Source organism: Theobroma cacao, chromosome 1, assembly GCF_000208745.1.
Source record: "Theobroma cacao cultivar B97-61/B2 chromosome 1, Criollo_cocoa_genome_V2, whole genome shotgun sequence".
Classification (NCBI taxonomy): Eukaryota; Viridiplantae; Streptophyta; class Magnoliopsida; order Malvales; family Malvaceae; genus Theobroma; species Theobroma cacao.
In genome coordinates this window covers 4282986-4295223 of record NC_030850.1, presented here as the reverse complement: position 1 = coordinate 4295223, position 12238 = coordinate 4282986, and the positions used below count along the sequence as shown (strand labels likewise).

The window sequence follows — 12238 nt, the reverse complement described above, 5'->3', positions numbered from 1 at the left end:
GAAGTATCACAGACCAGGAATGGTATTCACTTAACACAACAGAAATATATTCTTGATGTCCTGAATAGATTCAAAATGAACAACTGCAAGGCAATAGCTACTCCTCTTGTCGCTAATGAAAAATTACCTACTGATGTAGGTGATAAACTCAGTAATCTTGGTGAATATAGAAGTCTTATTGGCTGTCTTTTGTATATATGTTCAACTAGACCTAAGATCATGTTCTCGGTTAGTTATTTGTCAAGGTTTATGCAGCAGCCATGCAAGTCACACTTCACTGCTGCAAAAAGATTACTGAGGTATCTAAAGGGCACTTCAAGCTATGGTGTCAAGTTTACACGATCCAATGTTGTTGATCTTGTATCATTCTCAGATAGCGATTGGGGAGGCTGTATTGATGATGCTAAGAGTACTTCTGGATACATATTCACTCTTGGTAATGGTGTTTTCTCATGGAATTCACACAAACAAGAATCTGTAGCCCAATCCTCAGCTGAAGTTGAGTATGTGGCAGCTGCTGATGCTGCAAATCAAGCTCTTTGGTTAAGAAAGGTGCTGATTGATCTTGGTATACCTCAGACTAAACCACCAAGCTGTTTGTGGATAATAAGTCAGCTATATCCATCTCTCAAAATCCTATTTTTCACGGAAGAACTAAACACATTCACGTGAAATATCATGCCTTGAGAGACGCACAGAAAAAAGGTGAAATTCTGGTTCAATATTGCTGCTCGGCTGATCAAGTTGCAGATATCATGACCAAGGCACTTCACAGAGCAAATTTGAACTCAACCGAGGAATGCTGATGGTTAAAGATGCAAGCATTAAGGAAGGGTGTTGAAGATAATGTTTGACCAAGTGACATGTGTTTTTCAATTTAGATATATACAGTTATTATGTGTCTGCTGTGTCTTTCTCTAAACCGTAACTAAGTCATGAGATCATGGATGTTTTATGTTTAGTTTATTAACTAGTATTTGTAAACCACGTTTCAGCAGGTGGTTATGTTCTTTTTTTTTAAGTTCTAAGCTATATGTAATATTTATTAGCTTTCTTTAATGAAGATGTGTGTGAGCTTTGCATCCTCTGTTCATCTCTGTTTTATTGTTGTATAACAGAGTCATTTTACAACAGTCATTTGTTCTTAAAATCATTCCACTAACAGAAAGTGGGTTGATGCTGATTGCCGTTTTGAAGGGGTCACTTAATCCCTCATCCAGTTCTTCTCAAATGGTTGCTCGGCTATATCTCGTCTTTGATAAAAAGGGATGCTTCCAGTCTTTGATGAGAATGTAAAGGCAGCAGGGGATTTTCCTCTTGCAATGAGAGCTTCATGAAAAATCTGGAGGGTCAGCTGATTAAGAAGGCCGACGCTTGTGCCTCTATCCAAGTTTTTGGTTTTTTCTGTGTGCCAACTGCTGAGGATGACAGGGGTTTCCTTGGATCCTGATAAGGATATGGATGCTTTTTTACTTTCGGTTTTACTGTTTTTTGGATAGGGATTGTTTCAACTTCTTCTTTGGGTACAGCTTAAACTCTTTTGCTTAGGGGCTGCTCTTTTGTTCTGAGGATGATACCATCTAGTTTTGAGTTGCTTCGATTGGGTTGTAGTCATAGTTCCAAGTACTGTATGTTAGATTCAATGCCAAAAGGAGTCTTTTACTATATAAAGTTCAAGACCCAACATGGCATTCTAGCTCTTCTATCAATAAAACACCAACTTTCAAAAAAAGATCTTTCTTTTCTGAATAATTGAAATATTCCATTGATTCCAAAAACAAATACAGGATAGTCTGCTACTAAAGAGAATCAGTCCAGTTCTATCTTTCTGTCTTTATTGTATATCACTATATTATCAAGAAAGGACTACAAAAGATATACTATCACTTTGGCTGTAAGAGATCAAAACATCTCCCAATAGCTCTACGAGTTGATACATTCAAATTCAATTTTAGTAATTACATGATAGATTCAGAAGGCAAAACAATTAAAATGTTCTAGGGCCTTAGTAGGGAAATCGAATCTAACGACCCACTTCCATGCTTGAATTAGTTAACGAAGGTTCCTCGCTGGTGACTAATTGTGTAGGTACAAGATACGTAGGAACAGGCATCTCCATAGGAAGATTTGGCTTCTCTATATCAAAATTGAGAACTTGAATTGCTTGCCTGATCGAGGGTCTCGAACAACAATCAGGGTGAGCACACCACAGTCCAACAATCATCAAGTACTCCACTTGTTTCTCATCAACTTCCTTGTTCAACTTCTCATCAACAGCCAAAGGAAGCTTTCCTTGCCCGTAAAGGTCCCAAACCCACGCTACCAATCCCATTTCAAAATTTTCTATGCGATGAATAGATTTTCTTCCAGTAGCAATTTCTAACAATACCACTCCAAAACTATATACATCCGATTCTTTACTTGCTCTACCTGTGCTTACATACTCCGGAGCCAAATAGCCTAAAGTCCCTGCCAACCCAGTTGTCTTGGGGCCTAGCTCATGGTCCATGAGCCTGGCCAACCCAAAGTCACCGAGTTTAACATTGAAACTAGAATCCAGCATCACATTGCTAGATTTGATGTCCCGATGCACTACACACTGCTCCCACTCTTCATGAAGATAAAGAAGTGCAGACGCTAATCCGAGTGATATTTTATACCTGACAGGCCAAGAAAGTGGACTTTTTTGGCCAAAGAGGTGGAAATCAAGGCTACCATTTGGCATGAACTCATAGACGAGTATGAACTCACTTCTATCATGGCACCAACCAATTAGTTGCACCAGATTCCGGTGTCTTAACTGGCTAATGACCTTCACTTCAGTTACATACTCCTTTTTGCCTTGTTTTGACCCTCTTGAAATCCTTTTTACAGCAACTACCATGTCTAAATCAGGGAGGTAACCCCTATAAACCGCACCGAACCCTCCTTCGCCCAACTTTCTTTGTTCTGAGAAATTGTTGGTAGCAGAGACAAGATCACTATAGGAAAACCTTCTAGGTCCAGCTCTTCTTTCGAGGTCATCATTGATTGATGTTAAGTTTACCGTCCCTTCTGTTTTTCTTTTCATGTTCTTCTTCCGCTGCCTGAAAATGATGAGTGTTATGACGGTCCCAGCTACCAAAACACCTAGAGCAACTACAGTACCTTCCACTATTTTAACATTTCTTGCCGTTGTTCGACCAGTTTCCTCTCTTTCCAATGTTGAATTGAACTCCCACGATTGAAGAATATGTTGCTCTGTACTCACACCTGTGGCAGCTGAAAATCCAACCATGACCCACTCAGGTAGAGCCTTCATAAGATCAATTTGATAACTCAGACTAGAATTTTCCTGAGGATTATTGGTGGCGCGGTAGCTCCAAGATGCACTCAAATTCTTAGTTGTAGCATTGTAAGTAATCAATACATCCGCAGTATCTCCATTATGAATGCTTGCATTCCATCTGGTGTAGACGGCTGAAACGATCGAATTGTTGTTAATCCCCACGTGGTTATCAAGTTGATCAGGATCCCAACTATTTTTGTTAGTGTCGAACTCAACCAGGACAACTTGGCCCAGAGTCGAAACCCACTGCGAAGTGTTAAAAAGGCCCAGACGCCCAGCAGCTGAGTTTGGTGGGATCTGAGATCCAGCAGGAGCCAGGAAGAAGACAAATCCGTGACCATAATTAGAAAGGTTGTTGATGTTGATGCTGAAGGCAAAACGGGTACTAAAGTCAGAAAGCTTCCCTGTTTTAGGCTCCCATAGCGGCACCCTGTTAGCATATGTAACCCATCCTACTCTGAACAAATTGCCCAAACTGTTAAATTTAATAATTCCATCGGAAGGGCTTGCCTCACCCTGATAGAGAATCCTGTCATCATTGGGTTCAAAGCGAGATATCTGAAAGTTTACTGAATTGACCGATGGAAAAACTAAAAGAAAGAAGGCGAAAATAAAGGGTAAATAAAATGAGTTGTATAAACCAGCAGCCATGGCAAGGGAGAGGAGGGAAAGATGCAGCTCGGCACTGAAAGGAATTCTAAAAACACTATACAATGATGCTGGTATTTTTATGATGACTTGGTGCAGAAATTTCAGCTGCCAAGTACCAAAAAGTTCAGAGCTGTATGAAGCTCAGAGAAGCTTCGTTGAAATGGAACTATAATTTTGTCCTGGAAAATACATAGAGAAACAAAGTGATTTTTGTATGCAAAGTAAAAAAAATTCCAAGGCGCTAGCTGTCTAAGTGTTTGACTGTTTCTTTAGTAAATATTTATAGCAATTTTAAAAGGTCGAAAGGTTTGAATAAATTGACCGGCAATTCAGAAAACTTGGTAGAGAAGTTTATCAAAGAATTTTAGTTTAAAAAAAAAAGTTTTTCAAATATAGAAAGAAGAAATCAATCTTCTGATGATGAAATCGGGGTTAGGAAGAATATAAAAACTAAAAAGTCAAGAAAACGATAATAAGAAAAAGCATTAAAGTAACTTTAAAAACTTTAGTCTCTATCAAATATAAAGTAACTTGAAATGCAAACTATGCATTTCAAGACATCTCCTATTTATAGGTCTTAGGTTGAAAGCAATCACATAAAGTAAATTTTTAATTTTTAATTTGAATTGCTATTAACAATCCAATTAGCAATAATAAAAACAATCAAATCAAAATAATCGTTAATAATAATGGTATAATGCTCGAAAAAATACTTGAATTATTAAAAAATATTTAAATAAATATTTATTTTTTTATTATGTTCAATCAAATTTATGTATTTTTATTTGGAGTCAAATTAATTCTTATAAGTAATGGTTGACTAATTACAATTAATAAAAAATATCACTAATTATTTTATACCCATATGATGTTAATGTGGACGGTAAAAAATGTTATATAATCATGTTAGCATGTCAAATCAATATGCTATACCATCATCCATCATAGTATGTCAACATATCACATGACATAGAATCACAAGTTTAAACTAAACATAATACTTAAAAAAACTCCTAAACTATTCAAGATTGTTCAATTAAATTCTTATTTTTTTATTACGTTCAATCAAATCATTTATTTTTATTTTGAGTTAAATAAAGCTTTATACTTTTATTTTGAACCTAATAAGCTATCATAACTAATGGTTAATTTAGTTAAAATATTACTTATAATTTTATATCACGTAATGCTGACATGACATATTCATATATCATAATAGATGATGACGTAATATAATGATATATTTATGTGACATTTTTCACTTATTTAGCATTACGTATTTATAAAATGATAAATAATATTTTGATTAAAGATAATTAGTTAATTATTAATTATAAGGGTTTATTTGATTTAAAATAAAAGTATAAAGACTTGTTTGAATATAATAGAAAAATAATAATTTATTTAAATTTTTTAAAATAATTTAAAAAAATTTTAGAACACTATCTCTAATAATAATAACAGTCCTTAAATGCTACGTAAAACAATTTGAAAAGATCATATGAAATTAATGCAAATTTTAGGTTTATAAGGTATTACTTTCGTTTGCCATATGCTAGAAACTATATTATGGGTCATAAAATTTATTACAAATTTGAATTTTCAGCATTAAGCGATCGTGTCTATGTTTAGTTTGACTAATTATTATAAATTCTTATCTAATTTAATTTAAATTTATATTAAATATGTAAAATGTATAAATAAAAATAATAAATGTAGTAAATTTAATCTTTCGATACTAAAATTAAACTATTACATTGGTTAGTAGACACATAACATAAGCTATTCACACAAATTTATTTCTTTTTTATATGTATATTATAGTTATTACTATCATCGAGAAACATAAAGAAAAGAATATTAGAAAAAAATTTTACATATAATTTACATGAAGTGGCAATTATAATTATGGTGTTTTTTGCATTCTTTCCACTTGTCTCCTTTATATCCAAACTTGAATTGAATTCCCATGACTGAATCGTGTGTCGTTCTACATTCTAACTTGTAGCAACTGAAAAACCAACCATTACCCACTTAGGCAGAACCTTCATCAGATCAATCTGGTAAGAAAGACTAGAATTCTCTTTTGGATTATTGGTTTTTTTGTAGGACCAGGACATGCTTAAATTCTTAGTAGTAGCATTGTCAGTAATCAGTACATCAGCAGGATCGTCACTGTGAAAGCTGTAAAGAAACTATGAGAGAAGAAAAATTGAAGTTATAACAAAGCAGATGATAACATATATTGCTCTCGTAAAGAGAAGTGAAAGGCTAGAAAAACAGAGAGGAATGTGCTGAAGGTTCTTCACACATTTCATTCAACCATGAGCAAAAATATTTATACAAATTATACAAGTTTAACACCTGTTAACATAAGAGACAAGTGTTAAACTGCATTAGAAACTGAGTATGCATGACGATACATCATAAACACCTGTGTACTATACTCAACAACCAGTACAACGAAGCAACGTGCATAACAGACAAAATGATAAAGTCAGACAGCTTCCCAGTGTTCGAGTCCCAGAGACGTACGCTCTCAGCACACCTGGCCCAACCAACACGACATAGATAATTGATCTTGTTAAATTCAATGGCTCCAACTGAAGCTGCCGCATCACCCTGATAGAGCATGTCGTTTGCATTTGGGTCAAAGCGAGGAATACTGAAGTTGATTGAATTGGCAGAAAGAAGAAGCAAAAATAAGGAACAAAGTAGGTGTAAAATAAGAATGTTATAAAAGGCTATGGCCATGTTAAGAGCAAAGGAATTCAGCAGCGCTACTCCTGAAAGTGGCTAGCTTATAATTGATAAATGATGAGGCTAGGATTAGCTTAAATCTTGATGCTAAGGCTCAGGTCAGCTATCTAATTTAGTTTTTACCTGGAAAAGCATCGCTGACATTGAATCATTTTCCTAGAAAATTATATAAAGAATAGCATGTTTTCCGTAGGTACAGAAGAGTCAACCTTAAACTGAAATGAAAACACCAATGATCATTTTTAAGATCAATCTGCAACAACTCATTTTTAAGTTTAGGGTCCCGGTATTCAAGTGAGCTCGCATGACACAAATTTAGACCCTGAAACTATGTTATCAACTTCAGCCAAAGGGTCAACCAGATTTTAGAATTTTTCCAAGACAGTTGGAGTACATAAAAAAGGAGCTAGATAGAGTAATAACTTTAAACAATTTTGTTTAATAATTTCATAGAGTTGATCTTGTGCAGCTCACATCTTAATTGAAGCCGAAATTCCTGGGGATTCCTATCTGTTCTTTCTAACAAAGAAAAAGAATGGGCTTTCCCACAGCCGATAATATTATCAAAAAACTAAGACAAGTATACAATCGTGTTCGTTGTTGAAAGTGTTCTTTTTCCTATAGCCAAAACCTATCAATCATTCCTGTTCACGAAACATAAATCATCACAACGGCATAGTATTAATTAAAAACTATAGCGGGACTAAGCTCTTTGATAATCACACCCTCTTCTTCAAGATGAAACTCTCAAAATCCCTCCATCCCAATCTGTCAGTATTTTGCAAAGAATAAGGATATCTGAAGAATATTCCTTTTGTCGATTATGAAGCATCAATAAGTTGACATAAAATGTTAGACTTGAATAATATAAGGAGAATCCTTGTAAAAATATATTGGCGTCGTTACACCTAATTCACCAGTTCAATATGCCTTGATGTTTCTATGCCAGGTTAGTCAGAAACCTGGAAAAGCATATCGCCATTCTTTTTACCACACCTCCTTCATTGCCTAATCTAAAAAATGTGGGACCTCAAACTTTCTTGTAAAAGTATATAACACCGCTAGTAATAGTTAACTTGCTGCTGAAGTTTCACCTGCCAGCTTTAGGCATGCTTCAAGGAAGCTTCACGCTGAAAGGGAACCATTTCCTTGAATCATACATATAGAAAAGCCGCATTTGTGAAACTACTGCCGGCGGTAGATCCTGAACATTGGAATTACATATAAAATTAAACCAAGTATTGACAGATCTCTCTTCCACAAAAGGAATATATATATATAAAATTGAAACTTCTTGCTTCGAGGATTCTACATTATATATTATATATGCAATTGATGACTGAGCTCACAGAAACCAAAAAATTCCAAAGGGTGGTGTCCATTTTCCTGCTATCTTCAAACATGATTGGATTATCAGCTGAGGCAGTTGAGACATGTCAAGTAGATATAAAGTAATGATCCACCAATAAAATAAATGTTAGAAGAAATCATCGTAATTTTCCTCTAATCTAATAGAGTTGACTCTGATCAATGACTAACATATGACATTCAATTGAAATTGTAATGGAACAAATTAAATTATTCCTGTACATGGTTTCTTTTCTACAGGAACATTAACTGAAGACATCTGGGGGATTTTAGCATGCTACTTCCACAGAACTGTAATAGTGCATTTAAGAATCTCCAATGATCCACATGATGGAATGATCATGTCTGCCCTTCAACTTGGCTTTCAGTTATGGCTAAAGAACCCTATTTCCCAGTAACCTAGGAGTTTTGGCTAACAACAAATATCTGTCCGTATATTGCACTCACACAATGAAGTCAATAAACTTCAACATAAACAATCTCTTATTTTGCAGGGTGTGAACACATTCCCAGAAAGAAACCAATAAGAAACATACTATATAGTTCAGAACCCGAATTTCCTGATGCTTCTATTGAAATTAAACAATGCATAAAACTATACACTTAGCTCCTATTTTGGCCAAACCCAGCATGGAGTCTGAAAGTCGGTACTAAAGCAAGAATATTAGGAAAGTACAATTATGTTTTCGATAATCCTTACTAACATAAGACACATTATGAGACTTTAATTGAGTTTTAGTCACAAAGAAAGTGAGATTAACAAGTTACAACCACGTATATTCGAATAGAAATGTGCAAAGAAATATACTGACATAATTAATCAATCAGAATAAAAATTTAAGTAAAGAAAATTTTAGAGAGATTAATGGGGTTTGTTCTTGTTGCCTTTCAAAGGAAGAAAACTCACCCAAGTAAAAGACCCATGGCTGCTGACTGCTGAGTGCTGCAACAAGAAGGGAGTAGTGATTTGTAGACACCAAATTCTTTGAGATTCTTCCATCCTTCATTACATTTTAATATGCTTAGGGATGTTCATATCCAAATTGAAAATCCAGATACTTGCTTCGTTGTCCCCGAAGAGGGCAAACTAAAGAAGTAAAGAACGGCAAAAAAACTAACCATTTTATTAAAGAACTGAAGTATTTAATATATAAAAGAATGCCAAGTGAAAGAATGAAAAGGGAAGAAGGAGGGAGAAATTAAGGCTCGGATTGGAAGGCTAGGCATGAAAGCAAAGCAAAAGAGCAAGGCAAATAAGACTTCTTTAGGTTCAAGCTAGGGTTTTTTTTTAGCAAGACAGTACGCACAAATTATAAGTTAAAAAAAATACTGTTATTTGAAACAGTTTTGGAATACCAGAAAATAAGATAAAATGAAAGGTTGCTTGATATTTTAAGGATTTTAATATTAAAAAATACTTTTAACGTATTAACTATTGATAAGTATTAAATTTTTGGTTAAAACTTAAAAATCAAGAAGGATAAATGATGCTGAAAGGCTTACAGATAATAAAATTCACAAATTTTATCAAATATTTTTCCCATGAAAATGCATTTATGTTCCCGAGATAAGACTTAGTTTTATTAGAAGCATTCAGGATGAACAAGCTCAAGATTTTTTGGAGGAACTCTGCACCAAGCTAATGACTATAGAACTAAAGAAGGGACAAAGAGACTTGAGAGCAGGAAGACACCAAAACACAGAGTTTAAATAAAAGAGAATGAGAGCCACCCAAACTTTGCGTATCAAGCTCAGCTAAGAAGCAGTAACTACAGTGGAGTTGACGAAGGCTAATCAATTGATTGGAGGCAGGAATTGCTATCACATCGTCCGACCACAAAATCCTCCCGGAGTAACCCCCACCAACAAAAAGCCTATCCTTACCATGAACAACTTTCTCAGCAACCAGTTCCACCCTCTGGCCCCACCAAACCATTTACCGGCCCCACCCCCCAACTGGCCACATAACGGAGGTGTTACCCAAACTTTCCAATACCCACCATTCCAGCCGGCCCCTCTGCACATCCCCCAACCACGAATCTCTACAACCACCCAAAAGCCATTCCAAAGAGACCTCAGCAACAATTGGCGCTCGTCCCTTCACTCCATTTTTGTCGCGAATCTCAGCAGAAGAGTGACTAGACAAGGATTGAAAGACTTCTTTGATGTCTATGGGAGAGTACGTGATGTCTTCATCTCACTTAAACAGAATCCCAACAAAACCACCACTTTTGCCTTTGTCCGCTACAAAGAGACGTGGGAAATGGAAAGAGCCATTCTGCAAAGCAACGGCAGAAAGCTGGATGGATACCATTTAATGGTAAAGAAAGCTGACTTTGGCTAGGATCAAAGAAGGAAAACCCACTTTAACGGGCACCCATCTGTCCAGAGCAAACCAAACACACCAAGAAATCAAACCAATCAAAACCCTCCACCCCAACGCTATCGTCCTAACTCTCCAAGGGACGGAAAGACCTACCTTGAAGCCTTACAAAACAAAAGCCCCACGCGACCTCCAGCACAGATCAGCTGCGCCATTGATATCGATTAGGAAGAGTTTGAATGGCTAAATAGAAGTGCAGTTGGGACCCTCTCAACCTATGTCCACCATGAAATCCTTCAAGGCATTTTTGCAAAGGAAGGATATCAGTGCATTGTTAAACCAATGGGCGGCAAGAATGTTCTCCTTACTTTTTGTATGATGGAAGATTTTAAAGCCTACACCTCAGAGTACAGGGCATGGTTAAATCTCTGGTTTGAAAGTGTTGTTCCATGGAAGGATGCTCAACCAACCTCAGACAAGATGATTTGGCTAAGGATTGAAGGAGTTCCCATCAACCTATGGACGGAATGCCTGTTTAGAGAAATAGGTGAGCAATGGGGATCGTATGTCTTCACTGATGATGACACGGCTCATAGGAGAAGATATGATGCTGCTCGCATTCTGATCATTACCAAAAAAAACAGTGTCATCCCTCACGCAATCACTTTCAAAGTTAATGGTCATCTTCTTACTCTCTCCATAAAAGAGGAAGATATAAAGGAATTCCCTAAACCTCGCCCCATCGGCGATTCACCTGCAACTTCACCTAGATAAGAGCACTTGCAGCTTAGTAGGAACAGTGATTCAAATTCAAACGGGAGGGACATGGCAGTGTACTAGAACTTGGGCAGAGAGCCCTGTAAAGTTCAAAACGGTCATAGCTCCCTAATGAGTAGTAATAGTAGACTATCCTCTCCTACCCTAATTTGGGCCCAAATCGACAACTCTCACAATAGCTTAAGATCGCCCACAACCTCGCCTCAACCATCAGGCCGTATGCATCTCAACCCAACAACAAGACAAACTCAAACCATGAAACCTACAGATTCAACCCCACAGCACCCCAAGTTTGACTTAGCCACAAAAAAACTACAACAAATGGACCCTTCAAACAAAACAATCCAGGAAGCCCAGGTGAAAATCCATCCAAACAAAAGCAATTCGCCAACCCCTAACCCAAAAGGCAAGGACAAAGAAGAAGCCACACCCACCAGGAAATCAGACCGTATTGCTGCCAGAAACAAAAAAGCACTCCTTAATTCTAGTCAACCTCCCTCTTGTGAAATGGAAGCCCCCTCCTCTAACAGTGATTTCACCCCTCTTGCCCAACTTAAAGCCAAAATCAAAGCTAGGAAATCAAAAGAGGAAAAGGCCATTTTTCAATCAAAAAAATCCAGGAAGCTAAAGAAGGTGACCAATGTCGACAAAAAACAGAACAGAAAAAGGAGTTTGACAAAAAAGGGCCTAAAGATAAGGAAACGCCCTGAAAAGAGTAAGGTAGTGATTCAAGATGATCGGATCTCCTCTTTCGATAGCCCATCAAGCTCAAATGAATCAACCAAAAGAAAGAATTCTCTTACTCTCAAGGAAGCTAAAACCACGATGGAGATTAGTTCTCTTTTGGGACTTCTTTTTGAAGATGACCAAGACACTGTCCTCAACCACTTCTTGAGCTCTTTGGTCACAACTGAGAAAGGGAAACTTTAAATGCAGGTCTCTCTTTTGGCTTCTTTGATTATTAATGATTAACATCATTTCTTGGAATGTTAGAGGCCTCGAGTTCGGAATCAAAAGACGGGCTGTCAAAA

General features: G+C 36.5%; 1 protein-coding gene across 1 annotated transcript; it reads right to left on the bottom strand.

Annotated features, from left to right (window-relative positions):
• On the bottom strand, nucleotides 1819–4111 carry LOC18611419 (L-type lectin-domain containing receptor kinase IX.1). The gene has a single exon (XM_018116521.1). The coding sequence runs from the start codon at nucleotides 3977–3979 to the stop codon at nucleotides 2024–2026; it is 1956 nt and encodes a 651-aa protein (XP_017972010.1). The 5' UTR covers nucleotides 3980–4111; the 3' UTR covers nucleotides 1819–2023.

Coding starts and splice junctions, on each gene's coding strand:
- LOC18611419 (XM_018116521.1), bottom strand. CDS start 3,979: ATGGCTGCTGGTTTATACAACTCATTTTATTTACCCTTTATTTTCGCC.